This window comes from Zonotrichia leucophrys, chromosome 3 (assembly GCF_028769735.1).
Source record: "Zonotrichia leucophrys gambelii isolate GWCS_2022_RI chromosome 3, RI_Zleu_2.0, whole genome shotgun sequence".
NCBI lineage: Eukaryota > Metazoa > Chordata > Aves > Passeriformes > Passerellidae > Zonotrichia > Zonotrichia leucophrys.
The window spans coordinates 7,920,718-7,948,630 of NC_088172.1; the positions used below are offsets into that span (position 1 = coordinate 7,920,718).

The following is a 27,913-nucleotide window of genomic DNA, read 5'->3' on the forward strand; positions in this document are numbered from 1 at the left end:
TCAGATGCTATCTCAGGCCACCCTACATGGAGTGGTTCTGCACTATGTCTTTATTCAATAGACAGAATTTTGGTAATGGGCAGACTTTTTTCTAGGCAGACACTTGCTGGCTGTTTCCTATATTAATCTAATCAGTGAGACAATTTTATAATATCCAATCACTTTGTGTTGTTAAGGTTATCCTTCTGATGGAGAGCATGCAAACTTTCCCATATTTGTGTTAAATCACACCCCTTTTTACCTCTCCTATTCTCATACTTCATTCAGTTGCCTGATCTTGAGTTAGCCTTTTGCTGCATAAGGTTTATTTCAAACACTGAGAGTCTTCACCTCCCAAGTTATTGACCTTATTTTGTTCCTGTTTTCCCTGTCTAGAAATTCTTGGTAATTTCTATTTCACTTGTCTACTTCTCATCGAAACTCCCTTCTGGACTTCCTTAATTGCTACGTGGTTTTCTTCACTGGAAAAAAACATAGGTACTGTTCAACAGCACTTGATGTTTATATGCCTGTCTCAATTGTCTTTCATCACTACCAGAGTATTTATACTACTTTGAAGTTGGGTCTCAATAAGTTCTATTCCAAGCCCTTTGCCTTGGAAGTAGTTCTGAGCCAAGTCCAGGAAGGGAATTTGAGAGAATTTTCATATATTATTGGGTTGAAGCATTAGGATATTTTTGAAGGAAATCCTCTAATTATGCTATTAAGAATATAGAGTAATTTAGATTGGACAAAACATTAGAAGGTGATCTAGTCCAACCCCATGCTCAAAGCAGGGATAACTTCACAATTAGATCAGGTTATTTAGGAGCCTATCGAATCAAGTTTTGAATATGTTCAAGGATAGAGATAACAGCTCCTTCCCAATATCCGTCCCTCAGCTGAAAACTCTTCCCTTGGGAATTATTCAGAATATTCCCAGATGCAATTTCCCTGTTTCTCACATTTTTTCACTGTGACCTCCAAGATACTCTGTCTCTTCCTCTCTACATTCATCTGCCAGGTAACAGACAGAGGAAATTTGCCCCCTCAGTCTCATCATGAGGGTGAAGAAGCACAATACACTCTATGCCTCAAGCCTCTAATAATCTGTGACCTTCTACCATGGTTCTGTCCAGTTTGTCAATATTTTCATGTACTAGGGAACTAGACACAGGCTACCATATGATTGCCTTCACAGAAGCTAAAAATTACGGTAAATAGTACTGGAGTGAAATTTCAAGTATTCAGAATTCGTAACTGCAGTTTCGTAGCAGCAGTTCCATAGACAACCTCCCAAATTAGTTTGGCACGTAAGTCTCAAAGGCATATTTTGTGCTGGCTATCAAAGTTTTTCCTCTAGCACTAAAAAAGTTCATTAATGCATTTTTTTTCTGTTTTACACCAATCTCTGCATATAACTGTAACTCTGTCTTATTTTCTGGGATCAAATGTCTTTTTTCAGTCTTGAATCTGTGTATTGCATCGGGTAATTCTTAACAGCTTGTAGCTTCTACACCTTTTACCTCTACAAAAACCCATCCTTAGTCATAAAATCAATGGCTAAACATCCTTTGTCTTCAGAACCTTGCCTTTATCCACCTAGCTGTATGGGTAATTTTAAAAGCCTCTGTCCCTTTCACCTGTGGAATTGAATGTTTTTCTGCTGCTTTCTAGAGTAGGACACCTAACTTCTGTTTGATCCAACAACTGGCAGCTACTAATGAGTCTTTTTGTGGGGAAAGAGAATGATCATGTTATAAATTTGGTGAAAAGTGCATACATGTTACTGTTCCTATACTAACTAAAGCAAAGAGGAGGTAGGAAATTAAAGAAAAAATAGTGTCAAATCAGATATTCTTAACCAAAATATGTGGGTTTCCTTTATGTGATTAGAAAATTTTAGATTATTGGTTGTTATTGTTCTGCATTTGAAAAAGTCAATTCTCATTACAGAAAAAATAGAAAAGACCAGAGGAACTAACAGTTTTAAATTTTGCTAAAAATGTAATTCATGATAACATAAAATCAACTTCAAATGAGCAAACTATGGAGCCTCCTGAACAAGTGATATTGGCAAATCCCAGGTATTTTAAGCAGAGTGTCTGCTGCTCATCCTGGAAAAAATCATGGCAGTAAGCTATGAAAAGCAGCTATCTGATTATTAAGGGGTGCCAATGTAGTATTTCTGACTCAGAAAACAGTAACCAGAAAAAAAAAGAGTTTGTTCAATATTGTAAATTCAGCAGATAAATCTAACTGGTGGTGTAGTACATATCAATTTATTTCAGAAGTCTAACTCTGCTTTGTATAACATTTTAAGTTATGCAATTCACAAAATAAATGCAGCACTTGGGTTTTAAAATCATTTAAATCAAGTATCTTGCAGACAAAAGAAAGATGTTCCTGTGAGATATTGTTTGACTGTTTAATGGCCTACTGCCGTAACATAGCTTTTTGACAGTAGCAAATACTGCCCTACAGCAGGGCACCACCATACCCAACACATTCTTTATCCTGATAAGCACATGGAGCAGTCTAACTCCTTTCCACATATTGACAACCAAAGCATAATTAACAGTAAAAAGCAAGCCATGTTTATGACCAGTGTGATCATAATCTGACTGCACAGAGCATATTTTCAAAAATTCCATTTAGACCAAAAAACATGGAAAGACTATAAGGAATATAATTCACAAACCTCTTGGGAAGAGTTGTGGCTAAATAGAGGCCTGGAACTATAAGCAAAGAAACTGCCTTCTGCTGCTTTTTCTTGTGTTCAGGGCACTAGGAAACCTAAAATAAATAGGTTACTTTTCAATGGAAACAACTTGGAAGATCTGGCCTACTACCAAGTATCTCATGTATGAAGGGATTACATGATAAAACAGTGCTAGGGAAGAATGGCACAGCTGTAATTGTGTACACCTGGTGTGTCACTGTACACAAAGGCCTCTGTAATACCTACAAAATTTGCTATTGGGGTGCTCTTTTTTTTATGCTGAACTGCAACACAGGTGCTTCAGAAGGGCAAGTTCATGACATAAATGCAGTGGTACAGTGTGGCCATGGCAAAAGAAAAGTGCACATACTCTGTTAAACTGAGATGGGTCACTGGAGTTATGTGACTTTTGACAGTGTAAAGAAAAAACTGAACAGAGCAATGAACAATGATCAGATTACCAGCAATGCTTTGCCTGCTGCTTGTGTCAAAAGAAATGAAATCAAAAGGGCTGAATGCTGGAAAATTTGTGCAATGCAAATTCTACTTAACTGAATTTTGCTTCAGAAAGTAATTTCATTTCTTTGTATAATTATCAACAGTATTTAGAGGGTTAGCACCTCTAAAAGTTCCATGCCTAAAAAGCCTCTGAAAAATGAGTGCAACCAACCCAGTAGCTCAGTCCTGCACCATCATAAGAATTCGGGGTTTTTTTAAAAGACGCTTGTTTTGGAAAGATAAGAGTCCTTCTGAAACAGAGGAAGTACAGGAAGAAAACTGGAGAAAACCAACTTGTGGTAAAGTGCATAAGTAGCTTTGGAAGGGCAGGGAGAAAAAAATGCTGAATAGGTTAAAAACTGCTCCACTTCAAAACTGTTCTGTTGCAAATACCTTGTGTATTGCCTGTAAATATTGTTGTGTTACCATGCCTTCAGTTTAATGCTTCCTCTCTTAGTGTGATGGCAGCAAGAGAAGCATTCAATGTATTTCAGCCTTCATGGCACCACAGAAAGCCCTAGAGAATACAATCTCAAAGACTCAAAACAGAACTGAAAAAAAGGAAACTAAAGGAAACACAACTTTTTTGTCCTTACATCATGTTTGTATTTCATTACAAAATACTAGGAATATGTAAAGACAGCGTTAATATGATAATATATAAGGTAATTCCAAATTCGATTTTTAGAAATATTAAAAATCAAATTTCTCTTTTGGAGGTGCTGAAACTTGGTATATGCTAGAACCAGCCAGAACTGCACTTCATGCCAGCCATCACAACTGAAAGCAGCATAATGAATGCTGCATTCAGCTAATGCTGTAACACAAATTAGGAAAGACAGTCCTGCTCTTTGGTATCATGTAGAGACCAAATTGCTCCAGGTCCTGATGTCCCGACAAACGCACACCGCCACAGTTCCCTTGGGTGTCGATTCGTGCGGATGTGCGCCACAGGTCCTGCAAGGCGCGTACACAAACTGTTACCAGGAAAAGAGAAGGCGAAAAAGCGCCTGCACCAACCAACAGGCAGCATGAGACATGTCTGCCCAGGACCGACCGACTGCGGAGATTTTTCTGTCCAACGTGTAGGAACCCAAGAGCCGGGCACATCGGGAGCTGCAGGAATCCGCCGGGGGCTGGCGGCGCACAGGACAGATTAACAAACAGGTTGTATAACGCGGGCTGCACCGAGCAGGGGTGGTGGCAGCTGCTCTCCAAATACAAAAGGCCACATCATTCCACACGCACTAGTCACACCATGCGTGTCCTCAGCCAGGGTCCTAGGGGAAAACCCGCGGAGCCGGCCGGCCGCCCCCATCAGCCCTCCCCTGGGCCCGGGCAGGCCCGTCAGGCGCACGGCCGGGGCTGCGGCTGCCACCGGGCGCCTTGGGTACTGCGGCCTCCGACTCCAGCGAGGGTACCCAGGACACGTCCGGCTCCGCCGCGAGGGCCGGTTCCGCTGAGGAGCCTGTCCCGGAGCCTGTCCGGGCCCGGGCCACTGCCGCAGCTCAGCCCCGGCCCGGGGTCCCGCGGCGCTGCCCCGCCCCCCACGCCTGCCGCCCGGCGCCTGCGCACCGCGCGCGCCCCCGCCCGCCCCCATCCCTTCCCTCCAGCAGCGCCGTCACGTGAGCGGCCGGGCCCGGCGCGCCGGACGCCGCGGGGGCGCGCACCGGCGGGGCAGCGGGCACGCGGCCACCACCGGGCCGGGCCGAGCCGGGCGCGACCACCTGGGCGGGGGCAGCCCGCGCGCGCGCCCCCGCGGAGCTGCGCGCGCCGCCCTCCCTCCCTTTGGCGCGGCCGCCGCGTCCCTTCCCCCGCGGCCGCGGGGCAGCGCTGGGCGGCGGAGCGGGTGAGTTATTGCGGGCTGCGGCAGCGACGGGGCAGGCAGGGAGGGCAGGAGCGGGGGTGGAGGACCCCGCTGCGCTGCGCGGCGCCCCCAGCCTTCCCCGGGCCGGGCAGGGCCGGGCCGGGCCTGCGGCGGCAGAGCCGCGGCCTATGCTGGCCAGGCCCGCCCCGGGTGGCGAGGGGCGGCCCGGCGGGACGCGGCTGCTTCCACGGCGGGGCCGCGGCACGGGCTGTGCGCGGGGGCGGCGCCGCCGCTGGCTCCTGTGCGCAGGTGACCTGCGGTCCGGCCGCGGGCCCCGGGGGCTCTCCCCGGCCGCCTCGTTCTGCCCGGGTGCGGCCCCGCGGCCCCGGCGCGGTTGTTGCGGAGGCTGAGGCTGCCACCCGCGGGCCCCGGGCCGGCCGGGTCCGGCCGCCTGACATGGCGCTCTGGCCCCGGCCTCGCTGCCCGCGGCGGCCGCTCCCGCCCCGTGTCCGTGCGGGACCCTGCCGCAGGCTCCTTGCCCGGAGTCGTGTTGCTGCTGAGAGCTCTCCCACAGCGCCTTCCCTGCCCTGCAGCTGCTGCTTTTCGATTCTTCTACGTTTGTCTCTTCTCACCCCTTGAGCCGCCGATGCCTTGTTGTCCCGTACCAAAGAGAGAAACAATCACCAATTCACACCCTGCTCTTCTTGCTCTTGGTCTGACCTGTTCCGGGCGCCTCCTCCCGTCTTTTAAACTTAGCATCACCAACAATTTCTGTGTTCAACTCCTGTGTATAGTACCCACTGTAGGAAGTGCGGGAGAAAATGTGGTCATCAGCAGTGCTGTGGGATTCAGTGGCCTGGTGGTACTTCCAGATCCTTATCTGGGATGAGGTGCTGTTTCTGGGACAATGCGTTTATTGCTTGCTACTGGGATGCACGTAATAACTCTCAGGCTTTAGAAGAGGAATCGTTCATGTGATTGCGGGTGTTCATTCTGTGTGGTGTGAGCAAGGGAGACCTGTTAGAGCCGTGCGGGGAGCGTTTGGATGAAGAGCACTCTCCGGCATAGTTTAAATTAGTAAAAATAACCTATGGAGTGAAGCGTAAAAACCAGTAAGGAAAGACAGGAATCGTGGGTGACAGGAGCTATGCCATGCAAATTGTAGTTGTGGTGTCTTTTATGTAGTTGTTAATTCATTATGCACTTCTTATGCATTTGCTTTTATCAAAACGAATATTAGCATCACTAAACAGTGGAAATATTTTAGGATTGAATGTAAGGATGGTAAACATATGGCATCTCTTTATAACCACTAATTCATGGTTTGTTTTGCTTAATAAATTAATCTGTTGTGGTTTGGGACACAATGTAAGGGAGCCTTGAAAACGTGGGTTTTTACATTTCTTGGAGTAATTCCACTTCTGTTTACAGTTAGTGCATGTCCTGCAATAAAACTCTTCTTTTTCTGCAACAAACAGCTTCTACTTTTAATTTCTATAGTTGGCTTTAAAGATTATGCATATAAATATGGAATTCTGAGCACCTATGTTTTTTTTCAGCTATTGTTGCCTGTTACTCAGTCATTCCGTTTTTATGTGCCTTTTACATTTGCAGAATGAAAGGGCACCTAACTACAAACCATGTTGGCTAGATTTAATTCAACACAGTGGTAAGGTGCTTTATGGAAAACAGAAACTGTGAAAATGCTAATCTACTGTATTTCTGCAACCTCTGTCTTAAAAAGAGGCTTACCTCTGCCACTTGTGTTGAGCTCAGAGTTGAGCTGATGAATTTCTTTAGTTATTTTAATTTTTTCCATTAATTTTTCCTAGTCAACCTGAATATTGTTAAATACAAGCTTTAATGAGGGAGCCATATTATATTAGAAGCTTTTTTTATGGTAAGGGCATATTTTTGAAAGGTAATGCTATGAAGTACCAATGATAAAGTTCACTGAATTGGGGTATGAGTTCATTTTATAGAAGCAGAAAGTGAAAGATTCGGACAGCTTGTCACATTCTCCTGGGTGGTGTCAGTATAGCTACATGATGGATGGCGTATTTCTATGAAAAACTTCACGAGGATTAGCTGTTAAGCTTTTAACTATTGCTAATAAAAATCCCAACAAACAAACCGTAATTCTAATAGGTGTTTCCAAATGAATCTTTATGAGAGAGACACTGACAAATGCAAAAGGTATTACAAATGAAAATATTCTGTCCAGTGACTGATGAATAATCAGTGTAACCTGCTACACAGTTTAGCATTTTTTACTGTGTTCCAGCTGAAAATACTTGAAACAAGTATTGAGAAACCTGAGGGTGGAAGAGTTCAAAAGAATAGCAGTAATGGTGGAAATACAATCTCTCCTCATCTTTTTACTTTCAGTGAAATGCCTCTGGGTAGTGAACTTACAAATTCCAAAGGTATATACAGCAGTGGAGAGACTCAAATGGTCCTTGATTATGCCTAATTTTTGTGGTGTTAGGTGTATTCATTGGTGGGACAGTCCAGCAAGGGAAAACAGAGTACTTCATGTTTCACAGTGTAAAAAATTTGCATTTTTCATTTACGTTCTCCACATTTCACACTGTGAAGGTGTTTTTTGACATAACAGAAATTTTAATGCAGCACTGTGTGCCTCTTTGAGCTATAAAGTAAGGGTGAGAGAGGTATTTTTTAACATAACTGCTAAGATGATTTTCAATGATACAATTTCATATTTTGTGATTAAGAAAAGGTTTCTCTATTCATTCTGTATTTCTTTGTCTTCTAAATAAATAATTTTTTTTTGAAATTTACTTTTCCTTTCTGTTCACTGAGGTACACACCGATGTACAGTTATGGCTGGTGAATGAGTTATGAATAGAGAAGGTTTAACAAAGCGTCTTGAGCTGTCTGCTCTCTTAAATACCATGATAGCAAGCAGTAAGATACCTGCTCTGTCATTGAGAGGAGTAGCACATAACTTTAGATTTTAGATAGATCTTGAGAGGTGATTATAATGTCTGTTGAGATTTTAGTAGCAAGGGGTTTGTGTCAGTTGGTGTCTGGAGACTTCAGAGTGAGGTAAACACAAAGATAGTATAGAAGACCTTCTTAACAATTAGCGAAATGCTCAGATTTACATTTCTTGTTTTTTAGTCTTTAGCAGGGCTTTGTTTTGATGGCACTAAAAGCTAGATCTTAAATTTTAAATGAGGGATTAAATTAATAAATAATAAGTAGGGGGTTTACATGAGGGAACAGGTGGCATATGGATACCTAATGGTTCCATGTTTCAGTGTATAAGCTTGTCAGCAAAGTGTACCTGGCCCTCCTTTACAGCAGTATGGATGATTCAAATCAACCTATTTGCATACATGTTCCTGTTAGGCAGGTTTTGGCCAGTGTCCTGTTTTTTGGGAAATAAGTGAATGAGGAATGTCAAATTTAATGATGCTTAAAGATTAAAGCTCAGTAAACCATATTCTATACAAGTGTTATATCTGCCTTTTGTTTTTTTGACAAAGGATGCTGAAAGCTTCTTTTAACCCTTTCCAAACATGTTTTTGTGGCTAGATGGTCATTCATACGCTCATAGATCACATTGCTTGTTCTGTCAAAAATACTTTGTGAGTTAATTTAATTCTTGAAGACTGCCCCAGGTGATGGGATTTGAGCCAAAATGAACCAGAGTAGAATGCACATTGGTGTGAGATTGGTAAACTCACCAAAAAGATGTCAAATTGATATCTTCTTACTGATGCTGCCTCTGATGCACTGCCTGATAATGATTTTTCTCTTTAATCCCACGAGGTGTTTGGACTGTGAGCACATTTGGGTAAAATCTCTTGCTACAGAAGATGTGGGTCCGTTCTGGCTTTTGATGCTGTGATATCCATGAACATAATGCATGCAGCTTCTGGTGCTTAAAGCATGGCAACATGGATACATGGCAACTTAGCCTTAATTTTCCATTAGATACTTGGGAGCTTAAACTTTAAAGTTTGTGTAGGAGGAAGGAGGAGAATGGCAGTAAAACGTGCATTGGGGCTTTGAAGTAACATTGTTTGGTAGGCGGGCTTTTAAGTGTCAAGGTATCAGTGAGCCCATGCAGTGGTCTGACATCCCAACTCCAGTGAACAAAGGTAGACATTTCATACCTTGAGTGTCCCTTTTGGGTTCAGTAGTTGCCACACAGCCTGAGCAAGGAGTTGTTTGGGGTTTTTTTTCAAGCTGCTTGTGTTCTTACCTCATTGCATGCCAATTAAGATGCAGTTCTTCTCTTTTGATAAAAAATTTTTGTCAGTTATTGTTCCTTTCTAATTCTTCTGTAACAGTGCTGAGTCAGCTTTTCTCTTTTGTTTTGCCGTCTAAGGTGATAGTTGTCCAAACAGCTTGTTCCTTTCGTTTAGTCTCCTTCCAGAGTTTACTAATTGAAGAAATAAATATAATATGGATCTTTTTAATGGAGTCTGTTGGAGTTGTTATGACTAGTGCTTGCTGCTGGTCTTTGGGTGTGCATGAGCACAAGGTCCAGAGACCAAGTGTTGTATCTTGAACATTGCAATGTCTCCCACATAGTCCAGTCAATAACTGGATGCACAAAACTTTTAAAAGCACTAGACAGATTCAGCAAATTGGAAGTGACAGACACTATTCAGAAAGGTACTTCGGTGAAATGGAAGGAATTGTAGTATTGCTGTGCTATCTTCAGCAGTTTCAGACTCACTTATTCAGGCAGATCAATAAAGTAGATAGGCTATTCAACATCTAGGATTCTGAATATCCTAAATAAGCAGTGTGAGGTTTTTTTCCTTCATTAGGTTCCCTCAGGTTTTTGCCTATCCTTGTCCCCAATTCAGGCAATTCTTTTTTTGGCAATATTTCTTTGTAGAAATGGGGTTTTTTTTTTAAGTCCAGCTTTTGAGAACTTTAATAAACCAGGTTTATTTTTAATTTGACAGTTATTAAACATACAGAAGCTTCTCTTTTATATTGCTAACTTTAAAATATAAGCTAAAATATGAAAGTCAAGTCTGAAAGGTAAACAGATATATTAAATTCACCCCCTGGCCAGAGAGGGAAGGAAAGAGAGTAATTACAGTGAAGCCTAACATATGCTTTGTAAAATAAATGATGTGTGAGTACTGTAAAAAAATGAACAAAATGAATGTAAAGGAAAATAAAGAAAAAATAAAATATCAAGACAAATGTATCTAACATATAGATATATGTTAGATCATACATATCTAACATATATCCAAATATGTAGTTGGAAAATTAAATTTAACATGCTACTTTTTAAGGCAGACTTAGTTGAAAATGCAGTCAAGAGTATGCTTGGCGTGTCCATCAGCTGAAAACCACAAGGAATGCTTAGTGGTAAATACAAAGTGTGATCACTCCTGCCTGAGGTGGGTGTTAGATAAGATGATAGAAACATATGGATGCAGTTGGAGATCTCCGCTAAATTATTTTTCTCTGTTGTGATTAAGAAAATAATATAACAGTAACTGAAGTAATTCTTTGCCTCTTTCGTAGACAAACTAAGCAATGAAAAAGCTTAAAGATGTGCAATATCTCTTGTCCAGTTTCTAGTCTTCCTTCCCTTCTAAGATTAGTTTGGAAGGATATGCTTGTTTGAGATCTCAGTTTCTTTTCTTAGCAAGTGATCATTCCAACTATTTAACTTTTAATTTTAAAAATTCATGTAGAACTGTTAAAGATGTAATGAAAATATGGTAAAGGGGGAGAAGATAAAAATCTGCTGTGGTAGAGTCTACAGCATGTTTATTTCATACCAGATTTGTTGGGATTTGAGGCAATATTATGTCACACCTGGCTTAATAAACTAATTCACCAGTGGAAGAAATTCTCTTTTTTTTAAACTAAAAGACTTAGACTGTAAAAGGAAACAATGTTGAGAGCATGAAGAAATTTTATGGTAAACATGATGTGAGGAAAATTCTAGAAGTCATATTTGGCTGTAGTGTTTTCCAGCAGGGTTGTTTATAGCGTTGGATCCCTTAATGACGTGTTGGTTGGTGAGTTACTTTGTAATTGTTGCAGTGTTACTACTGTAATTGTTGCTTCTGGTTTTGCAGTGGGGGGGACTGATAGAAGCAAATAATTTTCGAAGGTGTAAGAGAAATGTATTTAGTGAACTGAGGAGAATGCCCGCCATACTTCAAGCTTTCCTTGATGGTGAGCTCTTCTCTTACCCAGACTCCTCCTGTATGTTGCTGTGCTCCGATGCTCCAGGAGCCAGTGGGTGGGAGTTTAACTGAGCCTCACTGGGACTTGCTCCTTTGCCTCATTTATGAACAGTCCTCACTGGTTCTGTGTGCATAATTCTTTCCATATTGTGTTGCTTGTGGTTAGCTGCCCAGCGGGAAAGCCCTTGAGCTGCCGTGCGATGGGAGTCGGCTCGGTGTGCGCGGCTGCCTGCGAGGCCGCGGCCGCTGGGGTCAAGGGGAGGGCACGGCTGCGTTCCAGCGCGGTAACGCATTCTGCCTTTGAGGGGTTCGGATTAGCTTTGGAAATAAGTGAGCATGAAAATCTTAACTGTGATTTTACCTCTACCTCTGGCTATTTTTCCTGATGTTCAGAGTGTTTCAAATGCAAAATAAACCATTCAAAATTCATGCACTGAAGGCATTGAGCAGGAGAAGATTTTTTTTCTCGCAGCAACTGTTTTTAATGGCTGTCTAGCTAAAGAAGTTTATCTTTCATCCTCAGTCCCACAGATTTTACACTTGTTATGATAGGTAATCTAGTAATGTTAGAAATAACTTTTTAAAATAGCTTGGTAGTGTACCAATTATGTAAATAATCACAGAGTGGATTTTTGAACTAGGTAAAGCAAAAATTTGATTTTCTATATTTTGCTGGCATAAACTTTTTATTTTAAAATGGTGGAATAAGTTCTTGAATATTAGACTTTGTGCTAGTAGTATTTTTATGCAAGCCCCCTGACTTTTTGATGCAAAATTTGGGTAGAACTTAATACTTGATCATAGGTTCATGCTCCAGGAATAAAGCTTTCAGTAAAATTCCTCTTGAATTTTTTCTGCTAGCTACTTTGATCTCATTGAAGGTGTTTGTGGCCACTGCATGTATAGTTGCTTTGACAGTTACTTCTCAGTGCTTTTAGCGTTCTGAATGGCTGCATGGTAGTCTTAGAAAACTGAAGTTATCTTTTTCTTCCTCACATCACTGAAGACAGGTTAATTTCTGTCAGGGATTTTTAGCAAGAGCTTTGCTTTTTATGAAGTGGTCATCACTGCTTTGGGAACCACAATATTTGAGTATATACAAACAAACAAATATATATATTTGAGTATATACAAACAAATATATAAATGTTCTCCTATCCAGAAAAAAAGCTTGGGATATACATATATGTTATTGTGTCTTCAAAGCCAATGCCACTTTTTAATGTTAGATGCAAAAGGTTTCTTGCATTCTCGCAATATGTAGGTATTCTATTGCAGTGTAATTGCAGTGTCAATAACTGACACTTGTTAATGTCAGGGTTCACCATTTTATCCTGTGGCTGTTACTCTTGTGCTTATGTAATGCTAATATGAAAAAAATCTGTCATTACAGGAAGGTGCTTTAAAGTACTGTATTGGGGCATTTGTAATTATTTTCTTACTTGGAGCCATTGCATCTCTTGTAGGTTATCCTATTGTATCAGATTGTTGTAACTACTTGGTATAATAATAAAAACAGATTATACAGTGCGGCATAGTACTTACTCTATTAGTTTGCTTCTTCATTTGTTGCCAGATTTGGAACTTCAGAAACCATGTTTGCTGTTATAGATGCTTGTTTGTGTGGTGTATATGCAGATGCACTGCATTTCTTGATAAAAGAAGTCCATTTTTTTTTGTGAGAGTGCTTTCAAATGACAACTTGCTGCTGAACTCTGTTGTCTCTTTACTAAATGCACGTGATTCAGCTAAACTTCACTCTGGCTGCTTGGTCAGTAGGACCTTGTGTATTAGACTGCTTTGTTGTGTAGAAATTGTGTGTAGAAATTGGAGAGATAACAAGCTCTGCAGAGACACAGAGCATATATATTCTATATCTGACCATCACTTTGTTCTGAGCTGCTCTATGGGAGAAGGAAGAAAGACTGGTATGTTTGAAAATAAAACCCCAACAACCCAAAACCCAACAAAACCCCACAAACAACAACAACAACAACAAAAAAAAAACCTAATAAACCCCACCCAAACAAAAGGAAACACCATTTGTGTTAAACCTGTAGTTTTTGTAATTTTGTGAAATAAAATGCACAAATATGGTTGAAGTTGTAGCAGAGCCCTTACATGTCTCTGGCTAGGATATTCCCAGTTGATTGCTAAAACAGAAATGCCCCATTAATGTGTCTAAGGAAGCATACTTAATGTTCTATTAAACATGAGTAAGTACTGGATTTATTTAGTGGCAGGTTGCTGGAATAACCATCTAGAAAGTAGTTCAAGCACTGCAAACTCCAATTCTCACTTGTCATTTTCCTTTAATTAGTGTGTTCATTCTAAAAAAAATAATTATCTCATGTGGGAGGAGGATGATGAAAGAAGGAGCAGGATACTTATTTGTGTCCTTTTGCTGTTTCCAAAAGCTTTAACAGCCTTATGTGCCAAAAACTGGACTTTCAGACTATCCTGTTTGCCAGATTAAGCCAGGCAGTACTGCACTGCTCCATTTTCCTGACCTGTCTGATCATATTTATTATGGTTATCTTTCTCCACTTCGAGGATATGCTAAAGCAAAACTTCCAAAGTATTTTGCTGACTTTTTTTCCATTCTTAGTTTCCATGTTGAGTTATACATACTTAATAGTTAAGTCTTTGCTTCAGTACTTGCACTTCTGCTGCATTGCAAAGAAGATCTAGAAAATAAAGAATTCCTTGTAAAATGCAGTTGCCATCTCTGTATACAATTCCTTATGTAGACTTCTAGACATTCATCTAAATGTCTTCAAAGTTGAAGTTTCAAAAGGCTCCTCCTTTTGATGCCAGCTCAGAATTCTCATGTACTTGATTGAAATCAGATTTTTTGTATAAAATTGATGTAATTTTATTGACTGTGTTGATCGATGAAAAATAGTAGAAATAAAACCTTGCTGTTTGAAAATACTAACTTGCTATGAAGTATATGGTAGTTGCTCTTTGAACAGAAATATAGTTCTTCTCAGTAGTACACCATATTAATAGTATGGCGTGCTCTGGAACCTTCTCAGCTCCATTGATGGTAGTGGAAGCTGACCTCACATTTGTCCATTTAAAAAGAAGAAAGTCATGCTCACAGTGCTGCTATCTTCAAGTTCACTTGTTCTTGATATCCTCCTCCTCTAGTGTCCTATCCGCTTGGGGTGGTTAAGATTTAAACAAATTTTTGAAAGAAGTTGTTTAGTTACCTTTGTTATTCACATTCTGTAGAAGTATCAGCATTCAGATGCTGATAGAGGAGATTAGCATGGAATTTCTTTTAAAAATAATTAGGGAATTGATTTTTAGTTATGATTTTTAGTGGGCCATACTAAGCCATAAGCAGTTTTTTATTTGTTTTTATAATTCTTAAATACCTTAAGCATTCTTTATAAAACACAAGAGCCAAAAAATTTGCTGGTGTCTTAGGTGTTTTACAGTTTGTAGCTTATTTTCTTATGGTATTTTTCTTGTCTTTCTATAGGACTGAAAGACACACAGGAGTCTTCATGGATATAGTTGATACATTTAACCATTTAATTCCTACTGAACAATTAGATGATGTCCTATTTCTAGAATCCAACCTGGAGAATGAAGTCTGTGAGGATTTTAGTACAAGTCAGAATGTCTTAGAGGATTCGCTGAAGAACATGCTCAGCGATAAGGATCCTATGCTAGGATCTGCAAGTGCCCAGTTCTGTTTGCCTGTTTTGGATAGCAATGACCCCAATTTCCAGATGCCTTGTTCTACAGGTAAATCTTACAATTTTTTAAGATTACAATTTAAAATACAGTTTCACTCTAGTACCAACCCTTTTTCATAACTTAGAAATAAGAAGTTGGGATTTCTGTCACGTTGCTGCCCTTTATCAATGCACTTCATACATGCCTGGCATGTAAACTATGTGCAGGAATTGTTAATTTTGTAGTATAACAATAGAGGAAAGCTCCTTGTGTGGCTCAGAAATAGCCTAGGCCTTGTCTGTCAGTTACTTCCAATGAGAGTCAAGGTTTGTTTAGTGTAGGTAGTGACCTGATCACTGAAGTCACTGGTTGGCTCAAAAAATAGCATATTTCTGGAGTAGCAGTCGGAGCAGGAGAGTTATACAAATTACTGACATCAGGGTTGCTCTGTTAATGCTAGGCCTTCTGGTACTGAGCTGTTTCTGGATTCTGGGTGCTTCTGGTTGGCTTCAAGACCCTGGAATGATCATAAAATTATTTTTTACTGTTTGGAATATCTGATTTGGGAACAATTTAGATCAAAGTTTTAAATAAAAATAATCTTAGAATTTATTGAGTAATTTTAGAAGATTAAAAAAAAGGGATGATCCAATCTCTAAAATTATTAATTTTTATGAAGAATTGGAATAATTGTACTGAATTTGATGCTACAGACAAAAATATACTCTGTTCTTAGTAGTTTTCTTTATTTGACTGGAAGTTTAAAAAACATAATTTTTTAGCTTCATTACTAGAAGTGTTGTAGATCATTGCAGTTACATTATTATCTCAATATTTAATTTTTTTGAGTAAGTTTTATAACTGCTTCTGAAAATCTTCATAATTTCCTTATGTATATTTTACTGTTACTGACAGACTAAATTTTCACCTTCACCAAATTAGGTGGTATTACATAATGGAAAACTATAAATCAAAGATTATACTGTTTAAAGTAATGAAAAAGTGCACTATCAAGCCAAAACATATTTGGCATTTTTTTCCTACTTCAGAAGAACATTTTTGAGGCCATCCTTAATGCTTTGGTGTACTCTTGCAATAGTCTGTATTCCTACACATTTTTCTCTGTAGCCTGCCAAACAAAAATCGTATCCCTTTTAAAATGCATAAGGCCATATAATGTACACAACTAAACCAAATTCCCCCTCACTTGCAAATTCATTTGTTATATTGCATCCTGTGCATCCTCCAGCAAACTTGTACTGCATTTAAAATTCTTGAATTAACTCATAGGGTACAGCTGGAAGGTATGGACGAACTTTCAGGTGCTTCCTGCCATGTATTTGTCCTGAAAGTGATCAGTAGTGCAGTAATTAGTACTATTACTACTTAAATAATCAAAATTAATCTTTAAGGTCCTTAAAAATAGTTGAATGAATGCATTTATTTGGGGGCTGCTTTTTCAGGCTGTCAGAAGACTAAGGGATTCAAAGCTGATTTGATTTATGAATTTAATGTTTTATTTTTAAATCTGAAAGCACCAGTAGAGCCACATTTCAGTAAAGAAATTAAACTGTGTAATTTGGCATTAATGTAGGTATCCAAAAGAACATGAAATGTTCTTGCTGTTGCTTGTTCTTTGTAGGTCTTGATAAGAACTGTCCTTACTCTGACATGGTAGGACTGCAGTATGTGCTTAAAATTTTATAGTTAAGAATAACGATTATCAGTTCAAAGTATGGTTTCTTTGTTTGTCTTTTTTCCTTGAAAGTTCATATGGTTGTGATTTAGTTGATTTTTCTGACACTATTGGTGATCTAACACTGCTGATGTAGTCTGCTGGTAAGAATGTGGTTATTCAAGGTGGTAGCACCTCTGTATGAATTAAGCCATGCAAAAGCTGTTTTTCCCAGTTTAGGTGGAAGCTCATCTGTACACCAAGTTCAATTTGTCTAGAAAGTAAAAAAGCATAACTCTCCTGACAAAACTTGCTTTAATGTATTCTATATTTTGCATAACCCATGCCTAGACTATTAAACAGTTTAAGAAAAGGAACAAACTGCTCATGGAAATTAATTCACAGGATCAGCAAAAGACAGATTTATCAAATTTGATGCTTCTTGTATTGTAGAATTCTGTTTTGTAGAAGTTTTAAAGTGGCGCATATTTCATGCTACAGCTTACTTGACTGCTGTGAGCAAGCAGAAGAGAGAAAGGTAGCAATAGTTAAACTGAGGACAGGTGTTGTAGCTAAAATAGTAATCAGGTCTTCTAGATAAAATGGAGGAGCAGAAGGCATGGCTTCCTAATTCTTCTTTGAAAGCAGATTTGAGCTGAGTTCAGGAGTAGAAAACCTAGGCACAAACAAAATACTATCTTTATGTGCTTTAACCCAGCTGTGTAAGTGTGAAATTTCTTATGTGGACATATGAGTATATGAGCAGGGCTTGATTCAGGCCCACTTCTTACCCACATGCCTACTTTCTCAAGACTGTGACATTTTCTCTGCTTTATTTTATGTTGTTTTTGTTTTCAAAAGCAAAACCTCTTCTCTCTTGCTCTTAAGTTGGTTTTGAGTGTGGGTTTTGCCTCCTGCTCTTTTTTTATTGCTGCATGGGCATCAGTTTTTGTTGGTAGTTTTTACTGGCCTGATCCAAAGTTGTTACTCATCAATATGTTTTGCTCAGCTTTAGGGTTTATATTGTGCATCATTCATCAAGAACTAAGCTTTTTGTTAATACTAAGATCTTTTTTTTTGGTGAGTTACCTTTTACCTGACTGTATGTGATGGGTACTGGTAGCAATTGATTGTATGTCCTTTAGACAGTTCAAGTGCATGCCTGTAAGAAATGCAGAGACATGTATCTAGAAAACACAGGTTTTGTATGTTGAATTATAATTACATCTCTTGGGGAGAATAGTAGCATGGGATCATAGAATGATGTGGTTTGCAAGGGACCTCTCAAGGTTTTCTAGTTCAGCCCCTTTGCAATGTCCATGTTCAACTAGATCAGGTTGCTCATAGCCCAGTTCAACCTGACTTTGGAAGTTCCCAGGCACGGGGCATCCACTGTTTTTCTGGGCAACCTCTTTCAGTGTTTCACCACCCTCATAATAAAAAAGTTCTCCCTTACATCCAATCTGAAGCTATTCTCTTTTAGTTTAAAACCATTACCCTTGTCCTGTCTCTACAGACCGTGCTAAAAAGTCTGTTCTTATAAGCCCCTTCTAAGTATTAAAAGGCTGCAATAAGGTGTCCACATATTCTCCAGGCAAATAACCCCAACTCTGCCAGCCTTTCTTCAAAGGACAGGTGCTCCAGCCCTCCACTCATTTTTGGGGCCTCCTCTGGACACGCTTCACCAGGTCCATACCTTTTTTGTACTGAGGGTCTCAGTCAGCAGTACTGGTACATGACAAATAGAAGAACTGTGACAATGGGTGTTTTTTGCCTATCTATTGATAGGCAGAACTATATCAGTACCAATAAAGCAGTCTCATGTTTATCTCTTGGCCTGAATCCAGATTGTGCTAGATTGAGATAGTTTCTTTAGTTAGATGACAAACAAAGTTGGTCAAAGACCAGCAGAAACCAAAGACAAAACAGCCCAAACTTGCTGAGCTTGCTCTATAATTGCCACTGAGTAACAGAATGGGGTGAGAGTAATAATATAAGGTTATCTTTCCAGCTTTGATTGAATAATTACATATTTAGAGAAGAGAACAAGATTCTTTGTGGGTGATCCTGGTTATAGCTTTGAGCAGAGGTAGACATAACTCTGTGATTCTCACAAGCTGAATAGGGTAGAGGTCAAATTATGCTGCAGTCCTTTTAGAATGTGTTAGTGAAGGGTGACTGCTAAACTATAAAGATGTAGTTAGGTTGCTGGTTTATGGAGCTAGACTGAGAAGAATATTGGTCTTACAGCACAGTTAAAAAGTTCTGCTGCCTCTGTGAATTAAGGTACAAACTATCCAAAACTTAATCACTGCAGCTCAAAGGAGCTTAGCAATTATGGAGGGCTCTTCCTGTCCTGAAGTAGGTATCAGCCGAAGGACATTGTGTCAGTAGTAGAAATTGATATAACTGCTCTCCTTGCCTGTTAAAGGACAGAATTGGACAAAATGAAACTTTTGAGAAATAAATGAAATCCAAATTCTTGAAGCAATCAGAAGTGTCCCAAATCATGTTTTAGGTGCTTCTCTGCTTCTTTTTGTTCATTTGCTTAGGTGGTTGTTCATACAAGCTGTGCATGACCAGTGTAGAAAATTATATTGTGTAGAACAGCTCTTGGCCATCTTAAATGTTTGAGTGGTGTGAGTGGATGTGGAAGCATGCTTTTGGTGTTGTGTTGATTTCTTTACCTTATTGAGCAATTCATTGATAAGAAGTGGAAATGCTGAAGTCTAGAATAGGACAGAATTCTTTTAAGAGCAACACACTTATTTCAACTTTGAATGGTACCCTAGTGATAGGTTTTCTGTTTTGTTTTGTTCTTGCTGGAAGACATGCTAGAAACTTATCCACCTGTGAACATAGCAGGTCATACTGGTTGCATGCCAGTGAGCTAAATAACTTAGCATTCATAATAAATTGGTAATTCTAGGTAAATTGAATTGGTAATCACAAACTGTGTAGCTTTTCAGGATGTCATTTACTGGGGTAGTTTGATTTGTTATATTTATAATACAGGGAATGGAATTTTAATTGCATATCATCTGGAGACATTTCTAGATTTCATATTAAAATCAAGCTTTTTACTAATTTAGTTTATGGGTATGTTTATCAAATCAGGTACTTACCAGAAATGATAAAGACTGCTGCTGTAAGAATCACAAAATGTGTTAGGGACATCTTTTTAATTGCCCTTTTTTTCTGTCCCTCTGGATTGCTGCTGGGAAAGTGTTTCCCTGAAGTGCAGTCTGCTTTTTCTGGTTTTATCCTGTGTTTTCATGAGTATTGTTAAAAGCAGCATTACCTCTGCTAAAGTCATTATTAGCTACTGAATCTTTGAAGCCAAACCAATTTTTCTGACTACAAATACTCTTTTCTTTAGCTGCGTGATGTCTAGCTCTGTTAGGCATTTTGGGCTCTTTTCACTAAAGCCAAATGTACATATATTTTTCCTCCTACATTTGAAGTAATTTTGAATGTGACTTTGAGATTCCAAAATTTGGTTTACAGTTGTTTCTCTCAGTTTTCTTACCTCTTTATGCCTTCCTTCTTCCAAGCTATCCATAGAGCAGCTACACAGTGTTTTATGACCAAGGTAGTAACTTTTCTGTATAAAATTTAAATGTATTGTATTGGTCTTGAGAATCTGGAGAATAGTTTGTGCCTTTTTCTGTTTGTATTCCCCAGTGTAGGTCCTTCTGAAGTATTTAGTATGCTTTTGGATCAGTTTCATGGGTGGAGAGAGGTTGGATCTGTACTAAGATTTGCAAAGCAATTTCGATTAGCTCTCTGATTTGTAAATACATGAAGACTCCCTTCTTAATAAAATTAATTAATTTACATTGAAGTGCTTGGTTTGATGTGGTGATTTTACTTTGTTGAAATTTGTTTTTCTGCTCCTTATTTCCAATGTAACAGGCTTGTGTCTCTAAGAACCACTATTCAGTAAGCTTGTGATGTAGCTCCATCTTTTTAATAAAATGGGCATGCAGTCCTCTGTCAAGATACATGCTGTATTAAGTTTATTTATCCTAGTTGATTTTCATACATCTTTATTCTAAAGACTGTAAAATTACCTCTTAACATCACAGACATTAATGGAGAATGGGAGCAAGTGTTTGGTTAATATTTCATGTTACTTACTGTGATTCTTTTCTTGCACCGGACAGTCAGCTCAAAGTACTTGCAGGCAAATTCTCATTTCAATAGATTACAGGCAAACTTTTGTAAAACAGTTGGAATTTGATGTTTCCTTATGTAAGTTACATCATCAGTCACATAATTTCTCTTGAAAATATGTCTTCTTTTAGCAGAAAGTATTTTTAATCTTGTTTCTTGAACATGTGCATCACAAATGTCAATAGGAAAAAGGTTTCTCATAGAAAGTATACCATCCTCATTTACGATCTTGGGACTTACTGACAAAATATCACTATCTTTATATGTTTTGTTGTTTCAGTGGAGTTTATTGGCTCTTCTGAAGGCTTACCTGGATGTGTTAGTTACTGCTTTAGACTGTAACTGTTCTTTTTATTGAAGAATTATGTTACATCTCTGTGTTGTTATTCCCATGTAATGCAGAAATTTTACAATGTTCAACCATTTCCATATAATCTGTGATGTTTATATAGAGTCTGCTGTGGATTTGCACATTCCGGCCATTAGTGTGATTCAGCTGGACACAGTGCAAAGCAGGAGCAACAGTGATGTTCTATTTGGTGTGCTTACCTAAGCAAAACAAATCCAGTACTAACATCTACAGAGAAAAAATTTATTTCTACACTTTATATTTACCTTGGTCAGTGTGTCAAAAAACTAAGTATTTCTGTCTTAGTTTTGGCTCAAAATAATGGAAGAAAGTCTTATGTTAATAAACATAAAGATTTATAAACATAGTTTTTGATGCTGTATTTAGGGGTTTTTCCTTCTCCTTACCTCCTCTTTTACCAGAAAGTAAGGCTTGTTTTCTTAAGTTTTACATTGCTAAAAAGTTTAAAAATGGTCACGCTTTTGTTTTAGCATAGGGAAAGCACTGCTTTAAATTTGCAAGTAGACTGTTTTTACTGAATATTGTTCTATTATGGTATAACATATATAAAAGTGAGTCAGCAGTACAGCCCAGCAGTTTAGAAGTTCAGATACTTTGCAAGTAATGGAGAAACTCAAAATAGTAAGGTGAAGGTCAGTGGTGCCTTTTCCTGAATGTGACTAAATATGTTGAATGTGACTCGTACTTTTCTTATTTGCAGTCTGTTCAGTTGTACACTGGTGTACAACTCTTCTGTTCAGATAAGTTCTTTCTTTATTCCTTTTTTATTTTTTTCTTTTAATTTCTATACTTGATGCTGAGATAATATTTAGTTATTTGTTACTGAGATCATCTCTGCTTTTTTTGTTCTTTCTGATTTTGCTTTTGTTGGTTTACCTTTCTTAGGGTTGGTTCTTTACCTCCACTTCCTCTTCATAATTTACTTTTCTAGTCTTCTTTGTATCTATTGCTGTTCTCTGTCATTTTTCTCTTTCCAGCAGGGTCTGTGTGGAATGCTCCTCATCAGGAGCCTCATGAGACTGTCTTTACTAGCTGAGTTGTAGCTCAGGTGGTTTGAAATTAGCAAGATTCTGTGCTTCAATTCCTCTGTAAAATTAAAGCTACAGCACAGAGTCTTGTAAGTATGAAAATACTTTAATTCTAATATTTCACACTGTCTGTCAATAATGGACTGAATGTGTCTCTTGTTATTAAGAAGGGAGGGTGTAGAAATTCCGTAACTTGAGCGAGAACGTTGTAAAGGCCAAGACTAATGTCAGCCCTTTAATATGCTCCAAAGTTGTTTCAGAAGCTGTTCTAGTAGTTTTTATTTTTCATGCTGTCTTCAATAGTTTAGTAATTTAGTTCTCACAGAAAGAACAGAAGTGGATGTGAAAGGAGTCTCTTTTGTCACAGTCTGTTCCCAAAAGCCAGTTTTGTGTGTTGCAGGAACACTATGAAAACACAAATACCGAAGTGCAGAGCTGCTGGGAGAATATAATCTTTGAGAACATGAGAATGGGCAGCTGAAGTTAGAGTGAGCGTCCTTCTCATTCAGGTTTCCATCTTAGACAATAGCTAGTATTAGATATCTACTGGGAAAATGTCTAATAGGTCAGTTACAATGTAATTTTTTTGCTAGTGTGTCCAGTATGTAGTTTATAGCAAATAAGGGATTAAGGAACACTCTTGAGTGGAGTAAGACCAAATTTATCAGCCTCATGCACCTTGCATGTGCTATCTGTATGTTTGTAAACACACGCAGATAAAAAGGTGGCTCTCTGGATTGGAGAGTAGAAGTGGACAGTAATTTCCACAAACACTTTCCTTGTAACTGATGTGTACAATGCTCTAACTAAAAATATTGGTTAAAATAAAATAAATGACCATAAATTGTTAGCTTGAGAAACTCCCTAGTTTTCAGCTCCTGGCACCCATCTGATTACAGAGGTTCAGAATGCTGATTGCCTGGTGCCATGATCAGCCTTCCTTAAGAGGCTGTTAAAAAACTTTCTAATATTATAAATTCTAACATGTTGCTTGGTTACTTTGTTTTTTCATTGTTTTTTAAAAATTGCAGTAATACCAAACTTGAGAAGGACCAGAAGTTGACAGATTTTCTGAGATGGTCTAAAAATTCTAACAATTTTTAATTTAACTCCTTGCTTTTTTACTTTTCTGATTGATGTGTTAATTTATATAATTTTAAGTGAGCAATTTTTAGAAATTTTTAGATATCTTATATGTGTCATGTGAGTTTATCTTAAAAATGCTTCAAGGTTTGTGTCTTAGTAGTGAAAAACAGTCATGCTTGATTGTTGGGAGTCTGTTATATTTGTTAGACCTTCCTGTGTGTTTTGTAAAGTCACTTGGGCGTTTGGCTTGATCTTGCAAATTTTGCATCTCATGGGGCCCAGGATTCATTAATTACACATAGGATCTTTAACTAGGAGAGGCTACCACTGCAAGGACCAAATTTAGAGCAAGTGAGGAGAATGGCTGGTGTAGTGACCTGACTGCCTCTTAGGAAACCTGTTTTCAGGAGCAACCTCTGGGACCTTCCTCAGGTTAGTGGAGGATAGGAGTTCACCAATGGCAATTTCCCCGTCTCTCCTGGGAGGTTAAGTGCTTGCTACACTTAAAGTTCTCTTCCAAAAACACATTTCAGGCACAGATATGTGGTATGGGTGGGGCTGAGAGTTTTAAAATGGTATCCTGTCAGAAAACTGTGATTTTTACACTCTGCACTTCTGGATCAGCTCTTTCTGCTGTTTACCTTTCTTCACTTTCTCTTAGGTGGGAAGGGACAGTGAGGGGCAGCTGATCCTCTAGGACTGGGGACATTCCTGTGGCAAAAAAAACCAATAAAAATGTGAGTCCACAAAAAAGCTATGAGGACTATCTGCAGAAGTTTTAAGCTATGGGTGATAGCTTCTTCTACACTGAAACTGCCTCACATGGGAATTTTCTGACCTTTATTTCTTCTTTTTTTTTTCTCTCTTTTGTTTGATTTTAGATGACCAGTTTATTTATTTTTTTAATGTCTCTTGCCCGGTCTTGCTCAGCATTGTAGCTGCAACAATTTTTGATCATTTTAAGTTTTAGGCTCTTTTTTGTTTGTTTGTTTTTTCCAGTTACTGGTCTTGATGATACTATGGATGAAGAAGGAGTTAAAGAGAGTGGTAATGACACCATTGATGACGATGAGCTTGCTTTACCTAATAGGAATTTGAGAAGCCGTGCTGAAGAAGCGTCAGTCACATCGCCGAGGAAATCACCACGTTTAATGGCACAAGGTGATTACTGATTGTGTTTGCACATTTGAAGTAAATCAAATCTTTAAAATCCCATCCCAACATTTATACATTTAACTTGGTTGTGTGAATTCCAATATAGAAACTTCCTTTTTCATACGCTGCAGCTAGAAGCTGGCATCCATAGGATATGAGTCAATTAGAATTCCTCTTTAATAAATATTTATTGTCTTCCTTATGGTCATTAAACTAATTTTTGAGATTTTGATCCTTTCACCTACATAAGATGACTAATGTCGTTCTTCACTAACAAAAGCATGATGGAGTTGCAAAACAGCATTGGAATATTAGGTTAGCATGTCTCTTATTTTCAGGTAAAGTTTTGATTCTATTTTTATTAGCATATTCTCTTTTTACTTTGAATTAGGTTATAGTAATTGCAGTCAGAAAGTCTTTAATCCAAATATCTCAAGATACCTAATATTTTATTAAAATATTTTAATTCTTTCTGTTAGCTAATTTATTATAGTTACAGGATTTCTAACTTGTTGAACTGGAGTTATTTACTGCTCTGCTTATTCCCTCTAGAGCAGGTTGAGCTAAAAAGATAAAATTATTTATTATGGCAATTAAAATTTAAATAAGAGCCTGTGGTACAAAGCAGGTGATTATGCTGTTTAGAAAGCCACTGGAATAGTTACTTGTTTAGAAAATATAAAAGTAGTTGCCAGCTGAGAATGTGACTGGATCTCAGATTTGTAGACTGTTCTCTAAAAGATTTTTAAACTTCAGTTATATTTCTAATCATAATATGGCTTGTGCAATTTTTGTTTGAGGTAGAAAAGGATGAGAGGTAGAAAAGTAGAGTCAGTTTGGATTGTCTTTCTATCATCGCTTGTGTTTTGTATATACTAAGTAGAAATTCCATAGCTTTTAGAATTATGGGATTTTTCATCCTAACTATGTCCGTGTGAAATTGAAATGCAAGTCATCTAGCTTTGGGGAGGTTTTTTAAGTTTAGTAAATAACTAAGTTTTAAGTCCTCTTTGTATCCAGAAAGCTAAATTGGGGTAAGTCACTTTTGTTCTAGGCAAATCTTGTATTTGCAAAAAGAAGGAAGCAGAATAGCTAAGAGATTTTCTTCTTCCCTCCCTAGAACCTGTACGGAGTCTGCGGCAGAGCACGCTAGCCAAGCGCTCGAATGTTGCTCCTCCTCTTAATACCAAGAAATCATCTGTAAAAAGTGGATCTGCTCCAAAAAATGGACAGAAACAAGAGAGAAGTCCAGTTAAAGAGACAGATGTTGCAGCACGCCTGAAAGCGGAGCAGCCTAGGGAGGTTAGGCGTAGTACAAGACGATCAGGACAGCTGGAAGGAGCAGCAGCAGCAGTAACAGCATCCCAAAGTAATACAAAATGTCTGCCTGGTCCTGAAGATGTGAAAGAAATAAAGTTTGAAACGCCTGAGCAGGCAAAAGTTGAAGAAACATCCCAAGAGTTAAGTTGTGCTAATTTAACAGAACCCTGTTCTCCTTCTCCTGAGGAAACAAAGGAAATAGTAGAGGTTGCAATGAACACTGACTCTGGGGGTGCTGAGTCAGTTTGTTCAGTATCTGCAGGTACTGAAATGATTCCTGTTAAAAATGAAACAAGTGATGTGATTGATTCAATGGGCTTGGAAAATTCTTCAGAAGAAAAGACTGATAATAAAGCAGAGGAATCAGAGAAGAAAGCAGAAGAACATGATCAAATTAAAATAACTGGAAAAGACACTGATTCATCCAGTGCTGGCTTGAATACAGATGGAATTTGTGAGACCTTTTCAAATTCGTCCAGCTCTGTGAAAGAGGGGGTTGATTGCAGTTCAGGTTCCCACAGTGTGGAAGTTCTTGATGAAAATGCATTGTCAGTAAAGGAATGTGTAACAGAAGCTGGAGGTGATGACAAAGGAATGGAGAAAACTGAAACTCCATATGAGAAACTATTGAACAATACAGACTGTGATAATAAAGACTTGAAAAGCAAAGAATTTACTTCAGCTGACCCAGGAAATAGCATTTTGGAAAGCACTGTTGTTGACCAGTCAAGCCAAAATGTACAGCAGCAGATCGACAGTACTAAAGTAGAAGGCCCAGAGGCATCAAAATTGCAGGATGATGAGAAACAAATTGGTATTTCAACAAAATGTGAAAAGAACATTAGGCCCCGGCATAGTAAATCCATAGTACAGAATAAACAAAATCTGAGTGCAGGTACTCGGCAGAAATCAGGTTCAGTGCAACAGGAAACGACTCGGTCAAGAACGAGAGCTGGTGTTGCTGTTTCGGGCCTTCACAGCCCCTCTTCAGCAAGTCTGAAGCGAAATGCGGATGAGCAAGAGAGTCAGCAGCATCCAAGTAACCCAGTTAAAATTAGAAAGAAACAAGCTGATCTGGGTTTGAAAGCAAAGAGTAGCATTTCAGGGGTGACTGTAAAAAAACAGACCAACACAAAGCTGAAGAAAATACCCCAAGCCCAGAAGTTATCAGTTCAAAAAGCAAGTGAGAAATCTCCTACTCATCAAAGCTGTTCTAAAGATACCCACCACTCTGTGCATTCATTGTCAGGTCATGTTTCACATCCTGGTCAGAAGCAAGCCAGCAAACACCAACTTGCAACTGGGCTAAAAGCGAATAACTCTACAAAGGAAGAGGCAGAGACTAAAGATCCCTCTGCTGTAGAGCATCTGAAGGAGGATGATAAGGAAAAAAACAAGTCAAAAAGAAATGATAGAAATCTCCAACCTCGCCAGAGAAGAAGTAGCAAAAGTCTTTCACTTGATGAACCTCCGTTGTTCATTCCAGATAACATTTCCACTGTTAAAAAGGAAGGCTTGGAACATACCTCTGCTAGTGAAAGCAAACATATTTGGGTGCCCAGCAAACAGTGTGGCTTTTGCAAAAAGCCACATGGCAACAGGTGTGTGTGGCAGTGTGTTTTAGGAATTTATTACTGGTCTTGGAAGATAATTTTTTTCCTTCCACCAAATGTTTTACGCTGCTCATGCCAAAACAAAGTCCTAGTCCAGCAATACAAGTCTGTATGTCATACAGTCAGTTAATTTCCTTTGCACTCATACATTTTTTTTGATCATTTAAACTGAACATTAGAAACTAGTTTGGCCCCAAAGTTTGGATACAAATGTTTTATTATATGAATACTTATTTTGATGACTGTATAATTCTTCTATGCTGTTTAATTATGCACTTTAAGCTTGACTTTTTTTCACAGAAAAGAAATTAGATATCTGTGTTCCAGGTTGTCATTTCCTTCTTTCCAGAAACCTTTTAAGTGGAAGGATCACCATAAACCAAAAAAATCAAATACTTGTTTGCATGTGACTTTTTATCTGGTATAGGTCCAATCCTAATAGTAGAGATGCAGAGATTTTTTTTTTTTCACTTTTTGTAATCAGTGCCCTGAGGTTTCATGTAACTGTAATTAAGTAATTGCTAGGGAGGAGAGAAAGAAAAATATGAAAAAACCCCACAAAACTTCCACATGGGCATATCTGAAATTGTCTTT

At 38.7% G+C, this 27,913-nt stretch overlaps 1 protein-coding gene across 5 annotated transcripts in view; it reads left to right on the forward strand.

The window, feature by feature from the left end:
• The first annotated feature begins 4,077 nt into the window (after window positions 1-4,077).
• Window positions 4,078-27,913, forward strand: part of PHF3 (PHD finger protein 3) — a 50,250-nt gene continuing 26,414 nt past the window's right edge. The window contains exons 1-4 of one of the 5 annotated variants that reach the window (XM_064707316.1): window positions 4,078-4,366; window positions 14,697-14,965; window positions 24,231-24,392; window positions 25,507-27,307. In XM_064707316.1, coding sequence (XP_064563386.1) covers window positions 14,722-14,965; window positions 24,231-24,392; window positions 25,507-27,307 — 2,207 coding nt within the window. In that variant the 5' untranslated portion in view covers window positions 4,078-4,366; window positions 14,697-14,721. Of the gene's footprint in view, window positions 4,367-4,887; window positions 5,049-14,696; window positions 14,966-23,892; window positions 23,969-24,230; window positions 24,393-25,506; window positions 27,308-27,913 lie in introns of those variants that run through there. The other 4 variants (XM_064707314.1, XM_064707318.1, XM_064707319.1 and 1 more) reach the window with 4 other exon arrangements.